The 24,518-nt window shown below is 39.7% G+C and overlaps 1 protein-coding gene across 1 annotated transcript in view; it reads left to right on the top strand.

Moving 5' to 3' along the window:
• Nucleotides 1-327: 327 nt before the first annotated feature.
• Nucleotides 328-24,518, top strand: part of ofcc1 (orofacial cleft 1 candidate 1) — a 261,434-nt gene continuing 237,243 nt past the window's right edge. Inside the window, exons 1-7 of the mRNA XM_062021233.1 lie at nt 328-457; nt 684-785; nt 5,803-5,869; nt 6,199-6,376; nt 15,332-15,439; nt 18,883-18,954; nt 22,301-22,501. Of these exons, the coding sequence (XP_061877217.1) occupies nt 6,346-6,376; nt 15,332-15,439; nt 18,883-18,954; nt 22,301-22,501 (412 nt within the window). The 5' untranslated portion in view covers nt 328-457; nt 684-785; nt 5,803-5,869; nt 6,199-6,345. The remainder of the gene's footprint in view (nt 458-683; nt 786-5,802; nt 5,870-6,198; nt 6,377-15,331; nt 15,440-18,882; nt 18,955-22,300; nt 22,502-24,518) is intronic.

The following is a 24,518-nucleotide window of genomic DNA, read 5'->3' on the forward strand; positions in this document are numbered from 1 at the left end:
TTACTTAACGTTCTCATGCACAGGCAGGGGCGCCGAAAAGGGGGGGTAAAGGAGACGGATTCCATGGGCCCATGATGGAGGGGGGCCCAGCGAGGCCCCTAATGATGATGAAATTATAATACAGAAAAAATAATGACATTAAGTTATTAACTAACATATAATTACACATGTTTTATTTTCCATGTCCTGGTAACAATACCTTTATTTGTTTTGGAAGCATCAACACATGCAGGGCCCTCCCTTCCCCCCCTCTATTTACGTAAAATGGTTCAGTCCAACTGGATCAGCTGCATGTAGAGCACCGGCGATTTGTCACAGACAGCGCCACAGCGGGCAAAGCGGAGGAAACAGCAGTATGCCTCACAAATCAGGCAGCCAAAAAAGAAAGGAAAATACAATAAGAGAGGAGAAGGAGTTGAAGGGTCGACAATATGTCACCGAATATTTCCAAAAAAAGGTGGGTTTGTTAGTTGTGGTGGAAAGTTATGCATATTAACTTTGTCCCTGTCTGTGGTAATAAGCTAGCTCACTTTTCTCACCATGTTAGCTCAAGAAAACTCTGAATTTTTACATTTTACTGCTATATTAGTTAAATAATCAATCCAGTCAAACATTTATCAAGCTGTTCTTATTCAATAATAGTTGATCTCCCCTCTGTCAAAATGATGCCTCATTCTGAACAGAGTCAAGTGCACCAGCAGCAGCAGCAGCAGTAGCAGCTGTCTGTCAGCCCCCAAATCTCCCTGCCCCTGAATCAGCCCCAGTGCCCCCACATGAGGAAGGAGGTGAGCAGCTGTGTGTGTTGAAATAATAATAATAATAATAATAATAATAATAATAATAATAATATAATACAACATATAATACATTTTACTACAGTCTCAAGAATCAGTGGTGCAGCAAATAAATGACTCAAAATGAATTCCATTGTATTCAGAGTGCTCAGTTCTTCCCCTACTGTACATGTCAACTGTGATGCTGTTCTTCTTTCAAAAATATGGTAATGATAGTCAAAAATACCATTAAAATGCATAATTGTATGTAAAATAGCATAAAAAAATGTTGCCGCTGTGTTGGGGGCCCTGTAAAGATTATTTTCATGGGGCCCAAAATCCCTAGCGGCGCCCCTGTGCACAGGTAAGCTACCTGGCATCCGTTACAATTACATACAATGCAGTTGTGACGATCACTTATTGAGAATGCCATCCCACAACAGAGTGTGACCAGCATGAGAAGGCGGTGCCAGGTTGTTGTGGCTTTATATTAGTGCCTCCAGGATTTTCTGGGCTTGTTTTTATGATTGTTGCAGCCTAAAATGCATGATTTTGCAGCCACATTTTCAAAAAGTTGCAGTAATATTTTGGCCGGGATTTGTTTTCGATTTTTTTTCCCAATAACATTGCGTCAGATTGTGATTTGACAAATCATGGAATGGTATTTTGAAAAATGCCAATAAACCCTTTAGAAGCATTCAAGATAAGCTGAGTCAATTTAAGATCTTGAATAGGTCGTATTTTACATCTTCTCAGCGGTTTAAAATCGGTGCAGTAGATAGCAAATTGTCGGGCAGCTGAGGGAACTCTTGTTCATTTATTGTGGGAATGTCAGAGAATAAAAGAGCTATGGTTGAAAAGAACAAAAGAAGCAATCACATTCCTAAAAATAAACATCCCAATGACACTGCAAACTTGTATTCTTGGTGATCTGCATCAATTAAGTGATGTGTCACCAAAGAGCAAAAATGCATTTCTTTCAATATGCATCATAACAAAAAGGGTAATACTAAAAAAATTGATAGATGTTGATAGTCCAACTCATACTGACTGGTATACACAAGCTATGGAAATTATATCTGTAGAAAAAACTACATTTAGTTTAGATAATAATGAGTCATATATTGGAATATAGGATCCATTATTCAAATTTGTTTTAACTATTAAATGAACCTTAAATTAGGACGTATTTTATCTTTGTGGAAAATATTGGACACAATGTGCTGTCAAGCTTATGAGATGCGATGCAAGTGTAAGCCATCAATCAATCAATCAATCAATGTTTATTTATATAGCCCTAAATCACAAGTGTCTCAAAGGGCTGCACAAGCCACAACGACATCCTCGGTACAGAGCCCACATACGGGCAAGGAAAAACTCACCCCAGTGGGACGTCGGTGAATGACTATGAGAAACCTTGGAGAGGACCGCATATGTGGGTAACCCCCCCCCCTCCCCCTCTAGGGGAGACCGAAAGCAATGGATGTCGAGTGGGTCTGACATAATATTGTGAAAGTCCAGTCCACAGTGGATCCAACACATCAGCGAGAGTCCAGTCCATAGTGGGGCCAGCAGGAAACCGTCCCGAGCGGAGACGGGTCAGCAGCGCAGAGATGTCCCCAACCGATGCACAGGCTAGTGGTCCACCCGGGGTCCCGACTCTGGACAGCCAGCACTTCATCCATGGCCACCGGACCTATGCAACTCCCCCTCCAAAGGGACAGGGGAGAAGAGGAGAGAAGAAAAGAAACGGCAGATCAACTGGTCTAAGCCACTGTAACACTATTGTTACATTTTAACATTTTATTTTTTTTTTATAAATAGCTGTGATGATAATGTCAATGAGGGATTTCTGATCACTGCTATGTTAGAATTCTTATTAATATTGATACTGTTGTTGATATTATTCATTTTTGTTTGACTACTTTTGGATTGTTTTGTGTCCTCTCAATTGCTATGTTGATTGCTATTCTGAATGTTGCTGGACGGGTTTGGTTTTGGAATTGGAGTTGTATTATTATGGAATTATTGTGTATTGTTTTGTTGGATTGACTAATTAAAATTAAAAAAATAAATAAAAAAAGATTGTGATTTGATAACTTTGTCGTAAAACAAACAAAACAAACCTGCAAGGAAATAACAATTTTATCTATCCTTCGATGTGATGTGCTGTGCTTTGTCGTTTGTCGGTATGTTTGTTAACAACAAAGCACAAAAAAAGAAACTTTCAGGAAATGTCAAAAAAAGGATAAGGAACAGGTGATTCGATTTTGTGGGCGATCCATATCATTGTGTGGAATCAGGATTTTTTTTCAAGGAGTCTTTAGACTGCTATGAGATAGGACCTGGGGATGTATGTGCTCTATTTTCTAGTAACACCTGCCTCTGTGGTGCATTAATTTTTAAGGTCTGATATTACCGAGTGCAGGCCGAAAGGGGCTGTTAAAGTAATGGATGCTAACACTCTTAGTTGTGCGATATAACGTTAGGCAGTTGAGGTGCGTTTTTGTGTGGTGTAGAAAGACAAGTCTGATTGGCCAAAATTTCCAAGGAAGTTACAGGGATTTGACAAAGTTGCAAGTTACTGTCATTTCCGGGCTATAGAACGCACCTAATTGGAAGCTGCACCCACCTAATTTTTGGACACATTCTATTTTGTTAATATTTTGTCTGGAGGTGTGCACATTGAAACATGAAGTATATACACAGGCGCATGTGTTCATTCATAAATTTACCAAAGGACAATACCTGTAATACAACATTCAGTAGCCATTCGGAGAAGTCGATAAGCAATCTTTGTCCTTTTCTTGTTTTCCCGCCGTTTGGGGCGCGTTTGATTGTTGAGTTCTGTACTGTGCGGCTGCTGTTTCCTTTTTGGATTGCCTTTGTCTTTGGGCTGCATCTTGTGCATTTCGTTGCGTGTTCTCCAGGATGAGGGTGAGTCCATAACATGCTAAGTCGCCGACTGACTGTCCGATTGATTCAGTGTGAACAATTTAATTGGTCCACTGTGACCTGCTGGGCACTGATGTGACTCGGGTTGTACGGTATACCGGTATCGGTAGGTTGGAGTTCAAATCCCAGCCGAGTCATACCAAAGACTATAAAAATGGGACCCGTTTCCCTCCCTGCTTGGCACTCAGCATCAAGGGTTGGAGTTGGGGGTTGAATCACCAAAATTATTCCCGGGCGCGGCGCCGCTGCTGCCCACTGCTCCCCAAGGGGATGGGTCAAATGCAGAGGACAAATTTCACCACATCTAGTGTGTGTGTGACAATCATTGGTACTTTAATCTTAATTTATTAGTATAGTACCGCGATACTAATGAATCATATTCCGCACTATACCGCCTCGACAAAAAACGGTCCCAAAGTCCCCCGCACACCGTCGTCGTCACGTTGTGTCATTGCGGGTTCACGAGCAGACGAACATGTTCGGCAGTGCACAATCACGGAGTACTTACAAGCAGACACAGTGTGTAGACAGAAAATGGAGAACGGACGCATTTTGGCTTAAAAACTAAAGATAAAGGTGAAGTTATAACACTGAAACACCCTCAAGAAAAGGTGATTTAAGACATGGCTAGCTAGCTAGCGGCTAAAGTCCAGCCCCAGTCGGCAGTGTTTTAGCTACTTCTAAATCACAAATCCTCGCCTCCATGGCGACAAATAAAGTACGTTTCTTACAAGTATCATTCCTGCAGGACGAGGAATAGCTAAACATGCTTCACTACACACCGTAGCTCACCGGCGTCACAATGTAAACAAACGCCATTGGTGGATCTACACCTGACATCCACTGTAATGATACCAAGTACAGGAGTGTATCTAGTCGATACTACTATGATTACATTGATATTTTTTGGCATCACAACATCTTCTTTTGTTTAAAAAAAAAAGATGTTTATAAACTCAGTAAATATGTCCCTGGACACATGAGGAGTTTGAATATGACCAATGTATGATCCTGTGACGACTTGGTATTGGATTGATACCCAAATTTGTGGTATTATCCAAAACTAATGTAAAGTATCCAAACAACAGAATAATAAGTAATTATTACATTTTGACAGAAGTGTAGATAGAACATGTTAAAAGAGAAAGTAAGCAGATATTAACAGTAAATGAACAAGTAGATTAATAATTCATTTTCTACCACTTGTCCTTAATAATTTTGACAAAATAATAGAATGATAAATGACACAATATGTTACTGCATATGTCACCAGAGTAAATTAGGAGCCTTTGTTTGCTTACTTACTACTAAAAGACAAGTTGTCTTGTATGTTCACTATTTTATTTAAGGACAAACTTGCAATAAGAAATACATGTTTAATGTACCCTAAGATTTTCTGTTCAAATAAAGCCAATAATGGAATTTTTTTTTGGTCCCCTTTATTTAGAAAAGTATTAAAGTTTCAAAATACATTTTGGTACCGGTACCGGTACCAAAATATCGGTATCGGGACAACACTAGATGTGACAAAGCTACATTTATTAGCGGCATGTGAAGCTTGTGAACCTGGACAAATCTATAAATTAGCTGCTGCATTGGATAGAGCAAAGGGAATGAAGTAGCGGCTTATAGTTAGAAAGTGAAGGTAATTAGGTGAATTGGCGCAACATCATGTTACGACTGCAAGGCTTTGTTACAATATAAGAGGTTTGGCACTAAAATTGTACCTTAAATTGTGTACCCTTTTTTTTTTGACAAAACAGCTCAGAAAGCACTCTAATGTATTTTCAGGAGTGTTGCTTCCTGTTCATTCAAAAAATAAAGAAAGCGAAAACAAAGAGGACGTATTTTAATGTGACCTTCATTACACATTCATGTCAACTTTTTCTTATCTATTTATGATGAAATCCTTTTCCACTCCTGTTGTTCAATTAGCGCTTGACCCCTTTAGCGGCGATGTAAATTAAATGACATTTCGGTGTCGTCCCATATTTAAAATACTGCGTTAGTTGCGGATCATAAATGATGATCTTCATTCTGCAGCTAATTTATTCATTTAACAATTTCCCTCCAGAAGTTACAGCAGAAGGCTCTGCAGCAACCTAAGCAGAAGAAATCCAAGTCGGCTGAATTTCTGATGGGTGAGTCCTGCTTGATGAGTTATTGCTCATAATTTGTGTAAGGATTAATTAACTAATTACAGACAAATGGCTTTGGGCTAAATTTTGCTCTTGCTTGTCAGGGCGCAATTTGTAATTATTTTAATCATTTCTTCTTCTCCCTTCACCCCCCCACCCCTCCTCTTCTTCCTGCAAGATTTAATTTTAACCTAATTGTGTGTTAGTGTCATTCAATGAGGATGCGTGAGAACGACCGTCCGAATCTGAAATATGTGTGCTTTATTTCCGTGTTTTACCGAACGCTTGCATCTCATACTGTGTTTTATTTATATTTCCGCTTATTTTGTCAGTGAGGGAGCATGCGGTGGGCTTAGAAAACCCAGCTTTCCACGGAGGAGGAAGCACCACCGAGAATTCCCGCTCGTTCGGCTTGCCGAGAGAAATTTGAGGTGACAGGCCAGATAGCGCCCTTGCAGCTCACCGGAAAAAAAAAAAAAATGGAGCTGCAAGCCCCTGCCAAAGAAAGAGGTGAAGCTTCATTTTTCATTAGCCTCAAATTTGTTGGCAGTAGATGTGTTCCTGATCTAACCTTTACTCCCGCTTTTTTTGCTTCCATTCCGGGGGCCCCTCGGTCCCTGCATTCCAAAGCGAGCATGTCCTAACAAGCCCATCCTATGACGTGGTCGTCCACTGGAGAACGCTGCACTAGTGGGTGTTCTATCGCTATCTAGAAGCACCCTCGACACAATCAGCCTTGACTCCCACTCTCAGCTGCATGCCTGGTGGTGGGCTGGAGTCATAGGAGAGAGCATTTACATACACCGCTGTGATACCGAGCCCAGTCTGTGGAACGCCCCCGAAACACGGCTTAGGGCCAATCAGGCGTACAAATATGCCCCTTTATAATTCACTATGTCAGGGAGAACTCTTGAGGAATGGGATGGTAAATTAGGATGCGTTCAAGGTTACGAGTATGCCAGTTTTCTCAGGGATGAGTCACATATGTCAGCTTCTTGATTTGATTTGTGCGGTTTTTTGCTTTTGCAGCACATCATCATTATCAATTTATATTGCCACAGCGTTTTATGCATTTTTTTTAATCGTTTCAAAAGGTCCAAAAGTCAGAGACGAAACATTCTTAATATAGAGAATATAAATCCAGTGTATTCATATATAGAGCCTCACATTAGTAATACAGTGGTACCTCAACTTAACCCTTGTGTAATGTTCATATTGTTGTTACTCAGCCAGTGTTTGTGGGTCTGATGGACCCGTTGCATTTTGTGGCTTTTAATGCCTCACAATCAAACACTTTTATGTTAAAATACTGAACAGATGTTTACCTTATCCCAATAAACATCTGTTCAGTATTTTAACATAAAAGTTTACCTTATCCCAATAAACATCTGTTCAGTATTTTAACATAAAAGTGTTTGATTGTGAGGCATTAAAAGCCACAAAATGCAACGGGTCCATCAGACCCACAAACACTGGCTGAGTAACACAATCAAACACTTTTATGTTAAAATACTGAACAGATGTTTACCTTATCCCAATAAACATCTGTTCAGTATTTTAACATAAAAGTGTTTGATTGTGAGGCATTAAAAGCCACAAAATGCAACGGGTCCATCAGACCCACAAACACTGGCGGAGTAACAACAATATGAACATTGCACGGAACATTTCTCTGCCAGTTTCTGCATCCCACAGGGATAATTTTTCTTTTAATAAAAAAATGAAAACAGGTCCCACAGACCCGAACACTACACAAGTGTTTTGGAATAAGCTAATTGTTATGCTTGAAGTTGAATGCTACAATTTGAGTTATAAACATCCCTACCATTAGTTAGTAGGGCTGGGGATCTTTGGACACCACACGATTCGATTTGATACGTGGGGGTAACGATTCGATTCAGAGTCGATTCTCGATTCAAAATCAATATTTTTTTTCATTAACAGAGAACATACAAACCCTTCATTTATTTCATCACAATTATTGAAATTCAATGATTTGGTGCATTTGCAAACAGCTAAAATGATGTATAAAGCAAACTATAACCTGCTACCCAAGAATGTACAACAATTCTTCTCAACAAAAGAGGAGGAATGTAACCTTAGAGGAAAATATAATTTAAAACATTTGTATGCGCGTACAACACTTAAAACCTTTAGTATATCAGTATGTGGAATTAAATTATGAAACGGATTAACCCGAAGAAATCAATCAAACCACCAATATGATTCAGTTTGCATCGTATGCATGTTCGAAATAAACTGGAACTGAGCTGAACTGTACATTGTGTGCCAGTTCTATAATTAACTAGATTATGCCATAAAAAAGACAAACAGCTCCGATAAATGTTTATTTTACTACAAAGAAAACTGTTTTTGTTTGACAAAATGCTATATACCTATATGACCTGCTCATTGGCCCTGTGGTTAGAGTGTCCGCCCTGAGATCAGTAGGTTTTGAGTTCAAACCCCGGCCGAGTCATACCAAAGACTATAAAAATGGGACCCATTGCCTCCCTGCTTGGCACTCAGCATCAAGGGTTGGAATTGGGGGTTAAATCACCAAAAATGATTCCCGGGCGCGGCCACCGCTGCTGCTCACTGCTCCCCTCACCTCCCAGGGGGTGAACAAGGGGATGGGTCAAATGCAGAGGACACATTTCACCACACCTAGTGTGTGTGTGACAATCATTGATACTTTAACTTTAACTTTAAATACGTCCCTGGACACATGAGGACTTTGAATATGACCAATGTATGATCCTGTAACTACTTGCCTACTTGGTATCGGATTGATACCCAAATTTATGGTATCATCCAAAACTAATGTAAAGTATCAAACAACAGAAGAATAAGTGATTATTACATTTGAACAGAAGTGTAGATAGAACATGTTAAAAGAGAAAGTAAGCAGACATTAACAGTAAATGAACAAATAGATTAATAATTGATTTTCTACCACTTGTCCTTAATACTTTTGACAAAATAATGGAATGATAAATGACACAATATATTACTGCATATGTCAGCAGACTACATTAGGAGCCTTTGTTTGCTTACTTACTGTTAGGATCCGCTGCTCGGATCACAGTTTGTTTACTTTTTAGTGTCACGTGTGTTTTCAGCACCTTGTGTTTGTCTCTGTTGCCATGACAGCAGATTGTGCTCACCTGCCTCTGGTTAGTGTTCGGGACGCGCACCTGTTGCCCGGGCGCTAATCAGAGTGCTATTTAGTCTTTGCCCTGGCCTCACTCGGCCTGGCTTGCTAATTTGCTTATATGCAACAGTTAACGACACTTCAATTCCTACTAGCTTTCATGCTATGCTATTTTTACTTGCTAGCTCCCACGCTAGTCCCTTTGTTTTTGTCTTCCGTGCTATGAGCACGTTTTTGTTGTTCCTGTCTGATTTATTTGCTTTAATAAATCATTTTCCTACCTGCATGCTGTGTCCGAAGCCGTCTGCATCCCTGGGAGAACAACCACGCACCACGATGCGACCAGGTCGTTACAGTAGCAAGCCAGCAAAAAAAAGTTATCTCGCAGCGAGCATGATGGAGGAGATGGACGAAGGTGCGTGGATGGTGTTGCGAGCGATGGAGGCGGAGAAGCTTCGCTATTCCCCCTCGGAGCGCCAAGACCTGATCTGGGGTCCTAACGGAAGGTTGGTCCCATTCAACTCCGTATGGCCCGAGGACATCGCCACACCCCCGCAGTACCGGACGCGTCAGCGAAGACGGAGGCCGCCCAAGAGGTCTTCACTTTGCTGCGAAGACGCGCCACTCCCTCAGACTCCTCCACCGGTACACAGCAAGCTACATTCAGCCCAAGCTTCCCCTCCTCAGATGTTTGGCAACCCAATTGACCATTTCGCCAAACAGTTTTCCGACTGGGCTGTCAGTCACCTGGACAGCGACAACAATGACGTCATTCCGTTGACGCCCCCTAATGACGCGCTTTCTGAAGACACGCCCCCGTCCATTTCTGATGACGTCATAATTCAAGATTATTTTTTTCCATCTTCTACTCCCTTTTGTCAGCCGGTTCCAAAGGACTTTAATTCTAAAATAAAACATTATCAGGACATTTTTTTACAAACCCGCTCACCAGGTTCTTCAATATCCTCCAGGACTCAATCTCCACCCCCAGTAACGATTGCTCCGCCCACTACACAGACTTTTTCCCCTTGTGCCCCCACCCAATCTCAAGTGGGGGGTGAGAATAGACATTTTGGACATTTTAAAGGGGAGGAGTATACCCCCCTCCTGACTTCCCTCCACCCACCCTTGAAGACGGTTCCAAACCGCAAGGAGCGCGTCTGGTATCCGCTTCTTGAGGGGGGGGGGGGCTAGTGCTGGGAGCTGTGCTAATGGGGTGGCACAACTGCGCTCAGCCAAGCCGCAATCCCCGGCCCGGCCACCGCCACCAGTTTTTCGGCGTGTTAAGCCGCAACCTCCTGCCCGGCCACCGGCACCAGTCCTTCGGCGTGCTAAGCCGCAACCTCCTGCCCGGCCACCGCCACCAGTTTTTCTGCGTGCTAAACCGCAACCACCTGCCCGGCCGCCACCACCGGTTTTTCAGCCCGCTAAGCCGTAACCGCCAGCTAGGCCACCTGCACCTAAGCTAGCGCCAAGTCTAAGTCTAGCACCAGCTCCACCACGTCAAACTCCACCACAGGTTCCAGTACCTGCACCACGACTGGTTCTCACACCAGTACCTGCACCACGACTGGTTCTCACACCAGCACCTGCACCACGACTGGTTCTCACACCAGCACCTGCACCACGACTGGTTCTCACACCAGCACCTGCACCAAGACTGGTTCTCACACCAGCACCTGCACCAAGACTGGTTCTCGCACCAGCACCTGCACCTGCACCAAGACTGGTTCTCGCACCAGCACCTGCACCAAGACTGGTTCTCGCACCAGCACCTGCACCAAGACTGGTTCTCGCGCCAGCACCTGCTGCCACGACAGCGACTCCTGCGGCCACGACAGCGACTCCTGCAGCCACGACAGCGACTCCTGCTGCCACGACAGCGACTCCGGCTGCCACCACAGCGACTCCGGCTGCCACCACAGCGACTCCGGCTGCCACCACAGCGACTCCTGCTGCCACCAAAGCGACTCCGGCTGACACCACAGCGACTCCGGCTGCCATGGCAACGACGACGCCGCCTCCTGCTTCCACGGCGACGTTGACGCCTCCTGCTTCCACGGCGACGTCTGCTCTCTCCTCGTCTTCGGTGGAGCTTCCCGGGGCGCCGTCTCTGCGACCTCGAGTGGTTCGGCTGCGCGGGCGGAGATCGGGGGCCCGCGTGCAGCTCTCGAGGTCAGTGAATGGACGCCAGTGGCGCAAACTGCAGCGACATCCAAGACGTTGTCGGAGAACTCTCCGGTTGATGAACTTCTGGCGCCACTCACGCCCACCTTCTCGGCGGCCACGAATGTGGCCTTTCCGTGGTCTCCTGCCTCGCCAGCGGCAGCGGCGTTCCATTCCCTGCCGCCACCTGACCCTTCCCCGGTGGATTCGGGGACACGTGGCCTGGCGACCCACCACCAAGTCCTCCCTCCGCCCGCCCTTGACTCGTGAACTATTTCTTGTTTTTTGGGTTCTAGTTTTTTTTGTTTTTTTTTGTCAAGGGACATCTGGTATCTGTCCTTTAAGGGGGGGGGGGGGGGGGGGGGGGAGTACTGTTAGGATCCGCTGCTCGGATCACAGTTTGTTTACTTTTTAGTGTCACGTGTGTTTTCAGCACTTTGTGTTTGTCTCTGTTGCCTTGACAGCAGATTGTGCTCACCTGCCTCTGGTTAGTGTTCAGGACGCGCACCTGTTGCCCAGGCGCTAATCAGAGGGCTATTTAGTCTTTGCCCTGGCCTCACTCGGCCTGGCTTGCTAATTTGCTTATATGCAACAGTTAACGACACTTCAATTCCTACTAGCTTTCATGCTATGCTATTTTTACTTGCTAGCTCCCACGCTAGTCCCTTTGTTTTTGTCTTCCGTGCTATGAGCACGTTTTTGTTGTTCCTGTCTGATTTATTTGCTTTAATAAATCATTTTCCTACCTGCATGCTGTGTCCGAAGCCGTCTGCATCCCTGGGAGAACAACCACGCACCACGATGCGACCAGGTCGTTACACTTACTACTAAAAGACAAGTTGTCTAGTATGTTCACTATTTTATTTAAGGACAAACTTGAAGTAAGAAACATATGTTTAATGTACCCTAAGATTTTTTGTTAAAATACAGCCAATAATGCAATTTTTTTGTGGTGCCCTTTATTTAGAAAAGTACCAAAAAGTACCAAAATATTGGTATCAGGACAACACTAGTGTCTCGTGTTTCGACCGCTCGAAATAGGGTTGAGATTGTGAGAATGTTGTGTGCTCCGAAAACTGCGCACAGGCTGAAAAAAAACAAAAAAACAATAATCAGGAAGAAGTTGAAGAGGAAGATAAATGTCCATTGTTGAAATCAAATGTTGGCAAAGCCCAAACGACCACCTCTGTGTGCCGCCAAAGTATCCATGGCCTGTAGCATTGAACGTACGGGAAGCATACATTTTACTGCATATTTACACATTTATTTCACTCTTAACACATCTCAACTTTGCAGTGAAAAGGGCATATACCATTTCTTTTTTGGAAGTGAATAATATTCATTGAATTAAATACATAAATCATTAAAAACATGACAGAGCACTAGGTGTCGCAGTTCCAGTGGAACATTGCTAGTCTGCATCATACTGAAGCAAATTTAGTCAATAACGCCAGCCAGGATGTTGAAATAATATCTAAACACCAGACATGTATCCATGATAATATGGAGAAGCTGCTGATGGTGTGTTTGTCTGAGAAGCAGCTCAAAGGAGATACTGTGGAAATCCACTCTCCAAGGTTAATGTTGTACATTACTTCAAAAACGACTGTAGCTTTTAGCAGTACATTTTATTGTATTGTTTTTATACAATACTTCCTATATAAAAGTGTGTTTTTTTTTTCTTTTTTAAAAGGCAGGTTCCATGTTAAAATTGTGCTGTTCTGGGGGTCGCAAACACCGATTACATTTTAAATCATTTCAATGGGATATGTTGATTTGAGATACAAATGTTTTGAGTTAAGAGCTCCGTCACAAAAGCAAGTAAGCTGGTAATATGAGGTTCTACCATAAAACTATTGTGATGTTTTTACACCACTTAGGGCTAATGTGGGTCATTGGCTCAAAATAACAAACATTTAGGAAGAACAGGGCTGACTCTTACACAAGCTTACATGCTCAGAGTAGCGAGAGGAGGACATATAATTAGGGATGGGTCCTGAAATTCGGTTCCACTTTAGCCCCGGTGCCAACGTCAAAGGTTTTAAGTCGGCCGGAAAAAAAAAAACGAGTAGCAGTCGTTGTGTCATTTCGGTGCTAAATGAATGAACTCAGCCACCTGCTGGGCTTGATGGCGATATTGTGCAAGTAACGTCCTACACATTATCTTTACAACAGTTCAAGGAGACGCTTGTCTGTGTTTTTATGCAACCAATAAACCATGGATTTGCGAACAAAAAAAGATTTGCAAAAAAAAAAAAGATTTGAAATGGAAAAAATAAATAAATAAAAACATTTTAAAAAATAATCAATAAAAAAATCTATCTATCTATCTATCTATCTATCTATCTATCTATCTATCTATGTATTTATATATATATATATATATATATATATATATATATATATATATATATATATATATATATATATATATATATACTTTAGGTCAGAAAAAACACAGAGGCGAGCAGGAAAACCTGCGAAACAGGCTTGTAGGGATGATATAGCCTCTGTGTTTTTTCTGACCTAATGTATATAATGTATATCTATCTATCTATCTAATAATACCTGGGATTTATATAGCGCTTTTCTAAGTACCCAAAGTCGCTTTACATGTAGAACCCATCATTCATTCACACCTGGTGGTGGTAAGCTACTTTCATAGCCACAGCTGCCCTGGGGTAGACTGTCTATCTATCTATCTATCTATCTATCTATCTATCTATCTATCTATCTATCTATCTATCTATCTATCTATCTATCTATCTATCTATCTATCTATCTATCTATCTATCTATCTATCTATCTATCTATCTATCCATTTTCTACCGCTTGTCCCTTATATATATATATATATATATATATGTATATATATATATATATATATATATATATATATATATATATACATATATATATATATATATATATATATATATATATATATATATATATATATATATATATATATATATATATATATGTATATTTATTATTATTATTATTATTTTATTTTATAATTTTTTATTATTTTTTTTTTCAAACAAAAAAAGTTTGGGTTTTCACTAGTTTTTGGTTACATATAATTATTTTTGTTGCAAATTATTTTTTTGGTTGCATTTTTTTTGTATTTTCAATCCAACTGTCTTAAGGGAGAAAGTAGTCTGCAGTCATGCCATCGTCAAAGACCAATAAAAAGGCTTATTAGCATATTGTTCAGAGTAGGTTCTGCTTGCAAGTTTGAAGTTGAGTCATTTTTATTTATATATATATATATATATACTGTATATATGTATAGTCATAATTTCTTTAGTTGGAAAATCTCTTTTTTTCCCTACTTTCCTCCACAAAAGTTTCTGCTGAATTTCACTCACTGGCTATCTTGGTGTGGTCTCAACTGCTTCTCTAATACATTTCCTATGATAGCCGCATAATTCTAAAAAGGCGGAATGTTGAGTATAACCTGATTTAATGCATATTTTTTTTGTGGCCGGGCACCTGAGAAATACATGCAAAACTATTTAGATGGGAGTGAAATATTCAAGGGCTGTAATGAGAATGATTTGAGGTTAAGAAAGCTGCTCGGTGGGGTGCACCCTTAATAGAGAGTGCCCCCCAGCAGTCGGATTCCCATAAACTCTATGCAGAAGACTTGATACCCATAGGTCAGTGATTGCTAATAAGAAGTCAATGAGACATGGGCTCAGGTTATTTTCCTTTTGGATCGACTTCGCCACACTTTGCCCGGCCCTCTAGGCCGCTGACCGCCCAGTATTTAGACGGTATTGTCTTTGAAATTCCAGGTACTTTTGAGCTTGTCGACTTTCTCATTAGTCGCTTTTGAACACGGCAAACATATGGCAGTCGTATTTAAGAGATTGCCTGCCGTGACCTTTTGCAGCATGCTAATTAGGCCCCAGAGCACCGCAGGCCGCGGAGGGGTAGGTGGGGTGCGCACACACACTCTCTCTCTGCTCGGGTCTCATCCTGGCTCTGCCTTATCAGGAAGCAGCCGTTGGCCCCACTGCACCTTCCACAGCCCAAATTAACATTTCACTTCACGTGCTTCTAATAACCACGAACCTGAACCTGTCCGGCCCCGCCACCAGCAGAAAGCCTCTCATTCTCTCTTGCACTTTTCACAGGAAACGAACGTGGGAGAAATGACTTTGACCCGGCGTCCGCGGGGCCGACGGACCCAAGGCGGAGCAGCGGTGCATCGGGGGTCAGCGGCGAAGATGAGCTCGAATTAAGTACGCCATTCGCCGTCATAATAGTTCTCCTCGGTTCATTAAAGGGAGGTGAGACAGATCACCGATGCTGACAGTCTATGTAAATCAGGGGTGTCCAAAGTGCGGCCCGCAGGTCATTTTTTTATTGGCCCCACGGCACATTCTAAAAATATGATCAAAAAAATAAAAAAAACATAAAAAGTGGTATAAAAGAGCAAACAGGTGAAATGTAACAAGAAAATGTTGCAATGATTACTCTAATAACACAAAGCTGCAATGCAGGCTGTTTCTTTCTTTAAAAAAAAAAAAAGAATCAAAATCAATGTCATTATGAATTATTGACCTATTCAAGGCTCCAATAAAGTCACATTGAATATTCCACTTTGAGATATTTTTTGGGGAAAATGTTACATATTTTGTGTTTGCCATATAAAAAAACAACATTTTTTATTTTTTTTAAGAAGGGCCTAAAAGGAGCAAACAAAAAACGTAAACAACAATAAAACTTATAATTGACGGATAGATTTGAAGTTGATCTCCAGATTATTGTGGTAAAAGTAAACATTAAAAAAAAATTATAATTAATTTTTTTAACACTTTAATGGGTAAGACCCTTTTGGATCCCCAATCATTTTAGCGTAGTTTTTTTTTTAAGTGTCATTGCTCAAAAAATAATAATGAATTAAAATCAATGTTGTTATGAGTTATTTACCTTTTTAAGGCTCCAATTATTATATAATCTCAAATATTCCACTTAAAAATGTTATTGGGTGTGAAAATATTGCATATTTAGTTTTTTTCCATAAAAAAATGGGTTTTGAGAAAAAGAGCATACAACTTAAATATTTAAAAACTTTATATTGACAGATAGACGTAATGTTGATCTAGGGATTTAAACCTTGAATAATAATAACAATAAAAATACTAAATAATGACACATTTTTTATATTTTTTTGACCAACACCCTTTGGGGTCCCCGGCATCAAGCCTTAGTGGTGGCCTAAATGTATATTTTTTATACATAATTTGTATTGTTTTTTTTAAAATCAAACATATCAAAATAGCCCCCGCTTGCTTTGATTTGTCAGTGTGCAGCCCCCAGTGGAAAAAGTTTGGACACCCCTGATGTAAATACACCGAATGATGGCGTCGTTCCGTTCCGTCTACTTTCACTGTCATTAATGAAAGTCACGTATCATTGGTCAGTTCTCGTTCCAATGTCACGACGACTCGATAGTTCGCAGCCCCCTCCTAAAGTAGGCCTATTAAAAGCCAGCTCCTGGGAGCCAAGTAATATGCATGTTATAATGAAACATGGCTATTAATGGAGAAGCCATTCCACCTGTATCTTTTTGGATATCGCCGCCGTGTAATGTCAAAGGATTCACCAACGCAAATCTCATCACTTGATGACAGGCCGACTAACAGGCATGGTAATGCTCCCACTTCATTACCCGACTGCCTGCACTCCATTTTTCACCTTCTCGTGTCCCCCGCTAACATCAATAGTTTGCATGTTAATATGAAATCATATATGTGCTTTAGATTGACTGGCCTGATACCTTTTAGAAGCGATTTGGAGTCACACTTTTGAAGGTGCTCTCAATTTATATTCTAAAATAATTGCTTCATTGCGATATTTAATCAAATAAAGCAGGAGTTCTTAACATTTACGATTTCGGGGCCCAACCTTTCCTCTGCAGAGGGGCTCCGGGGCCTACTCAAATATTAACACTAAAGTGGTAATCTTCAATTGATGTGAAACCATGTGTTAATCACAAAGATTATTATTTATTTAACACATAAACCCGAGGTTTAGGTCAGCCTGATTAGAAAAATAAGTACCAATTAAACACACTGCATAAGAAGGGACTCATAAATAACTGACAAATACACATTTACATACATTATGTTTAGTCAAGAAAATATGAATTTAGTTTATTTCAGCACAACTGTCTATAAAATTAAAGTGCAAGTACAAATGCAGCTTTGCCACTTTGATCATAATTTTTGCACTAAAAAAACTTCTCTGTGACTTTAGCTCCAGACATCTTCTGTTTGTTTGAGATTGTCATCACTGCCACAAGTGGCGGAAAAGTGTATAACAACTGAGTACTGCTACAGCCGATACGGACCACAGCCAAGAAACATATGTTTTGGCAGCCCTCTAGGGGGCGCTTGCGGCCCAACAATGGTTAAGAAACACTGAAATAATGTACATCCTTTACAAAAATGTCCCACATTTATTGTACTAAATAATTTGAGGTCTGAGGATATACATTTAAAAAAAAAAAGACAAAAATCTATTATTTTGTAGTCTATGAAACCGCTCAAGTTATGTATAAAGTAGAGCTGTCAAAAGAGGACCTTTGTTTAAATCAGATTAATCAGGATTTAGATTAATCGCGATAAACGCCTTTCCTGGCCAGCGCTCTTACTTTTGTTTCCACTTCTTGTTCACCTCTATTTACCACAACTTCTCTTCTGGTCTGTGCATTGGCTCTCTCACATGTCCCTGATTTGCAATCAGGAAATATCTTAAGCTCGCCTCATCAATAGTGCGGGGCTAAACCCTCAAAGTGCATAACTTTACCTATGCTTCCTGTGCATTTCCTCGCTGCCCTATGTATTTATTTTTGTCATTACATACATTTGGACCTGTGCCCTGCATCCTGAGGTTCCAGACCAGCACAGACAGTAACACCATACATTAGATTAACTTTAGAAAATATCCTGATATTATGACCAGTGATTTTTTTTTCTCCAATCAGATAAATCACACTTTTGCATTTGTATTATCCATCCGTCCATTTTCTACCGCTTGTGAATTGTGATTAATCACAGTACATTTTTATTTCAACTGAAATGTATTTTATTGTCAGAATGTCATACACAAGCATTTTTTAAAAATGTTTTAGTGGAATGTACGTCATTTATTTGTTCAAAACTTGATAACATGGTTTTACCTAAAGTCCTGTCGAGGTTTATTTTGAAGTTAAATTCTTCTCACTCATTTTGCATTGCACATATGCGTTGACCTGATCACAGACTGTATAACAACCCACGCCGCCTTTCATGCACCCATTTGCGGTTCAGGAGGAGCATGTGCGGTCAAAATCAATTGTATGATTAATCTGTTTATCCATGATTAATGCGATAATTGTTTGTGATTATTTCATGTATTGTGCCTTAATAGTCAATAGTCAGTCTATGGAATAATAATACATGTAAAAACAGTAGTATGAATGAATATAAAACTGACTAATGTACACCACTGTGGATAGAATCGTCTTACTGGGTGTACAATGTTGATGTTTTGTACTTTTAAAATGTGTGTTAGTTTAAGACTGGTTGCCAAAATGAAATAAGAACATGTTAGTTGTTGTTTTGGATTATATACATACATACATACATACATACCAGACCAAAATAAAACTCCTAATCTTAAACTTGTGTTTTTTCAGCTACATTAAATGTTGGTGAAAATGGGCAAAGGCGGGCCGTGTCGAAGGATGACACCTTCATCGACATACCTGGTACGTTGTTGCCATGGTTTCAGAATAAATATTTTAAACGAAAGCGTACACTGAGGGTACATTGATCTGAAAATAATACATCAATGCACTGCATATGACGTCTAAGCCAATGTTTTTTTGCAGGTCCACATTTTTGTTACAATCATGACATGTGGCTATTTGTTGTGATCAAAATACTTTGGAAGGCATGCTAGCACACAGTCAATACAGATATCTTCAAGGTTTTATTATCCTTAGACATATAATATAGTCAATGATTTAATGGCCAATATGTCATGATCCATCATGACTGTTTTGAACTTCAGTTGTGTTTTCTTTGGTATTGTTACCTGTTTAGCGCTTTTATTATATTATACCCACTTCCTGTTTTTGTGTGCCCTGTGAAGTTTGTACATTTGTTTCAGGGCGCTATTCTCCTAATTTCTTCCTTGTTGGCAATCAGGAGTCTCACATATGCCTAATTGGTAATCAAGAGGCTCACCTGTACCTGTTTGGCAATCAGAAAGATCACCTGACCTTGATTGGATATTAAGAGGCTCACATGTCCATGTTTTGCAATCAGGAGGCCCACCTGCCCCTGATTTTCATCTAGGATGGTTTATCTGCCTGTGTCACCTTACTGACAGTGGTAGTTTGTTGTTTGTACCTGTAGAAAACTGTTAGTGTATGTTTTCTGCAACTTGCTATTTTGTTCTGCTCACTTTCCATTGTTGCGGTCATGTTGGCACGTCCTTGTTTTCATCATGAATTACCATTTTGTTTGCATATTACATATTATCTCTGCATCTTGTGGTGACACCGCCAGACAGCATGTGCCACTGTGACCATTTAGATGCTAAGACCAAAATGTTGACCAATCTTGCTAAAATTTTACACATTTGTGCTTGTTGTTTATCAAAATGTGCCAACGTCTGCGTGCATGAAACAACTATAATCTCCTTCAAAAGTCACACATACTGTAGTTCGATTGTAAAAGTCTCCTTCGAATTGGCTCTGACCAATCAGAAATGAAGGGAATATAATAAATCTCTTTGTGGCAGCATAAGAGAAAATTGCATAGAAGTTTCACTTTTGCACCGCATTGCACACACTGTAAAAAAAAAAAGTTGAGAAAACGCAAATTTTCAAGACAACATGATGCAACAAGATTTTTGCGTTTTCTCAACTTTTGGCTACTATTGTTGACTTAACTAAGATTTACAAGGTGATATAAGAGTTATGTCAACTCGGATCTTCTTGTCAGTAATATCACATATGATCACAGGTTAATATCACATATGATCACAAGTTAATATCACATATAATCACAAGTTAATATTCCATATGATTTTTGGCTTTATTCTTTTGTAAAACGGACCAAACTCGCCACAAAATTAACTACAACAAGATAGATTTTTCAAAAAAGATTTGAAAGATTGAAAGATTGAAAGATCCGAGTTGACATAACTCTTATCTCAACTTGTAAATCTTAGTTAAGTCAATATTAGTAGTCTAAAGTTGAGAAAACGCAAACATCTTGTTGCATTATGTTGCCTTGAAAATTTGCGTTTTCTCAACTTTTTTTTTTTTTTTACAGTGCATAACTGTGATGTGTTCAAAGACCCTCGATTAAAGTTAGAAACAGCAGTGTCACAAAGTCTTTTAAGACAGGGGGAGACTCAGGTAACTCCCAGGAGATGCACTAATAATAATATAGTCATGATAATATTGATGAATTTTTATAAATTCACACTCTGAAGTAAAGGAAAACTTGACAGATTTATAATTATATTTAAAGGATGATTATTTATATTAGTGTTCTGGCCATTTTATATTGAATTTGTTGGCTTTTTTAAAAAAACAAAAAAAAACAATAAAAAAAAAAAAAAAAAAAATATATATATACATATTTACTTATTTATTTATTTTTATTTTTTTCAAAATGAAACCAACCTATTAAGGAGGGGCTACCTAGATATACTCATGTTTACTTTAATCACATTATTTAAAACTCAAAAACTTAATATAGTTTGTATTATGCTGTTTTCAACCAAAATTCATCGAATAATTAGTTTTTTAGTGCATGAAAACGTACCACGTGTGTGTGTGTGTGTGTGGGTGTGTGTATGGGTTTAGAGTGAGATGGGATGCCCTTTAAGAGTCGTATGTATGGGGGCCCAGAATTTGGTGCTCTGCCCCTGAAGATAATCATGCTCTTTTATAACTTTTGTGTTATTGAAAGGACACAATATTAGAAATACCACTCAAGTATGAGCAAGACTCTAACGTCTCAAGTATTTAGTCCTTTGCTTTCGAGTGATTTTGTTTAACGTGAGGCGTGCCCATGCTCATTAGAACACTTCCATTCAAGCATGTAGCAGAGCGGGCCCACTTTGAGGCGCTTTAAGCTCCGCATTGTTCCGTCTGAAGACCCTCGCTCCAGATCCTGTTGACATGACGCGCGTCTACCTTGTAATTCCCGCACACAAGTGATGGGTTTAGGTCCGCTTCGGCTTGTATTATTTGCCTTTGTCGCGGATTTAGCTGTACCGCAGAGATTAGAAGCCCCGTCCTCCATTGTTTTGAAATGTTCATGAAATCCCATAGAAAAAAAAAAAGTAAAGAGGATCTTGGATTAACAGTTCCTGCATGCAATACAGGCTGAGAAGCAGGCAAGGGAAGACTTGAGAAGCCACAATAGTCTTCCAGACAATCACCTTACGCTGTTGTATGGATGCCTCCCACCGGCGTCTAGGTCGCATGCCTTCAATGCAGCTACACACGTGGATCGACGTGTGGTGCGGTTTTGCAGCCTGCCAATGCACAAAAGAAAGAGCAGGAATATGAATTTATATTAAAAAGGACAGTGGACATTGCTGTAGACATTTTTTAGGAAAGAAAACCAAATCCTTTCTCTGCGATTGCTGGAAAACCACATAACTGGCATCCTATATACCCTAGTTCTCTGTAAGGCGTTATGCATTGATATCAGCTTGTAAGCGAAACGCATTAAACGGGTGATAACAGCGTTGGCGCTTGCACATAAGAGACTGCACACGTCGCTTAAAGAATATATTCTGCTTTCTACCAACGAGGCGGCTCTGATGTTTGAGCTCCAATTTTAGGAACTAATTCCTGCTTGGTAAAGAAAATGTGTTGTGGAGGATTTTCAGGAAAATGAAAGTAGGCTGGCAAAAACCCTATACCATACTTGGTTGGGTATTGCATGTTAGCTGGGATGTTTGTTATTATCTATAAGAGTCTGGCAAATGTGCATCCATCAGTACGTGTATGCGTGTGGTAATGTTTATGCATGGCGATTCATTCATGTGTGTGAGTGCATGCCCACTGATGTGTGTTTCTCCAGGTACAGCGCTAGCCTCCAGGGATGGGGAGGTGTTAGAGGTGAAGGCGGGTAATCCAGTGCAGCTCCATAGTGGTGGTGATGGTGCCTCAGGCGCCGGACCCTGCCAGACCAGTACTATTGCCAACACCCATGCTTGGCCCCGTACTGGGCATGGACTGGCAGCAGCGAGGGCCGTAACGAGCGGAGAGAGCACTGTAAATGGTAATGCTACTCTTTTAAATAGAATTTTGAGCAAAATCATTGTTAATGTATAACCAGTTATTACTCACAGTACAGTAAGTACATTTCATTTAATATACAACCTTTCATTAAGCATAATTTGGTATATGGTCTTATAAAAAAAACAAGACAATTATAAACATATGATCAAAAGTTTACATTTTTAGATATTATATATAAAATACAGTAACATTGTGTATGTATGCACAGGAATGGGTACCATTTTTTTAACATTTGAACCAATACACAACCAATTCTTGTTACCTTGTTATCTTGTTACGGTTTCTATTTTTCAGTACTTTAGTGTTGATTCCTGTGTTAATAAATGTTTTTTTAAATTTTCTTATAAAACATTCCCCACTGAGCTGATATTAATACCCGTGCTGTCCAGTTGTTTGCTTACTTCAGGGGTGTCCAAACTTTTTCCACTGAGGGCCGCACACGGAAAAATTAAAGCATGTGGGGGTCATTTTGATATTTTTCATTTTCAAACCATAACAAAATATATGGATTGTTTATTTATTTTACCTTTAGGGGTTCTGGGGACCATAAAGGGTCTCAGTCATTAAAATGTTAAAAATAAGTTAGATTATTATATATTTTTTTTTATTATTTAACGCTTACAGTAAATCTCTATATCAACTTCAAGTTGATTTAAAGTAATACAAATTCAAAAAAATGTTTTATGGCTTTTCTGTCAAAAACAACTTAGTTTTTTTATAGTAAAACTGAAATATGCAGTATTTAGTAATTAGAGCCCTAAAAGATCAATGATGCAGGACACCATTGATTTTAATTATTTCATTTTTTTGAGTAATCACAGTGAAAAGAAATCAAAAATCACTAAATATTTTTGGGATCCAAAAGGTGCCCCACTCATAAAGTGATACATTTTTATTAGGTTTTTCTTTTACTTTCAACACTTAAGTTACGAGATCAACTTCAGATATATGTGTCGATTTTATGCTGGAACAATTATTTTGTTTGTTTTATGCGCTTTTGTCAAAGAAAACTTTGATGTTTTTATATGGCTACTACACAATATATGCAATATTTACCACATAAAACATTTGTGTGTGAAATATTTGAAGTAATTGGAGCCCTGAAAATAATTCATTATAACATGGATTTTTTGTCATTATTATTATTTTTTTGAGCAATGGCAAAAAAAGAGAAATAAAGTAAGACAAAAGAAAAAAAAACAGCCTGCATGGCAGCTTTTGTGTCAACATTGCAACTTTTTCTCGTTAGATTTCACCTCATTCCACTTTTTTTAATGTTCTTTTTTAGTTTTACAATAGTATTTCCAGAATGTGTGGCGGGCCGGTAAACAATTAGCTGCGGGCCGCAAATGGCCCCCGGGCTGCACTTTGGACACCCCTGGCTTATTTGCAAATGAGACTCAGAAGTGTATGTATTTATTTTAGTTTGTCTTAGATGTGTTGCCATTGTCAGGAAGTAAGCTGTGCTATGGGTGTCTCCATCCAATATTAATATTGGGTATTGGTCCGATATCAGCAGGGAAAAGTATCGACTTATATCGGCTTGCCTGTAAAATGTGAGATATACTGTATGCTGCGATACAAACAGTCCTGCAACAGGTTATGCAAAGCTGGACAGCCAATGAACATGTAAATGTCCTCCAGTCAGCACACAAGTTTGGTCTTTCCTTGTATTTTAGTGACGTCATTTACAAAAGGTAAACATGGTAGGCTATAGACTACTTGGAGCTAGCAACTACGCAACAGCTAAGCACAAAATGGTACTTAATTTTCACATACGTAATACGTGTCCCTAAATAAACAATGTTGTCTGAAACACAACATTTGCCAATAAAAACAAGTAAGAAATAGTTCAAGTTGCAAATTACTTACAGATAAAGTCTCCATTGCAGATGCGTTTTAGAAAAAAAAAAAAAACTTTAACAAATGTGTCCGCATCAATCAAATGACTGTGTCATGAGCTTATTTTTATGAGTTATTGTGACCACTATGTGTTA

Source organism: Entelurus aequoreus, linkage group LG15, assembly GCF_033978785.1.
Source record: "Entelurus aequoreus isolate RoL-2023_Sb linkage group LG15, RoL_Eaeq_v1.1, whole genome shotgun sequence".
NCBI classification, from domain to species: domain Eukaryota; kingdom Metazoa; phylum Chordata; class Actinopteri; order Syngnathiformes; family Syngnathidae; genus Entelurus; species Entelurus aequoreus.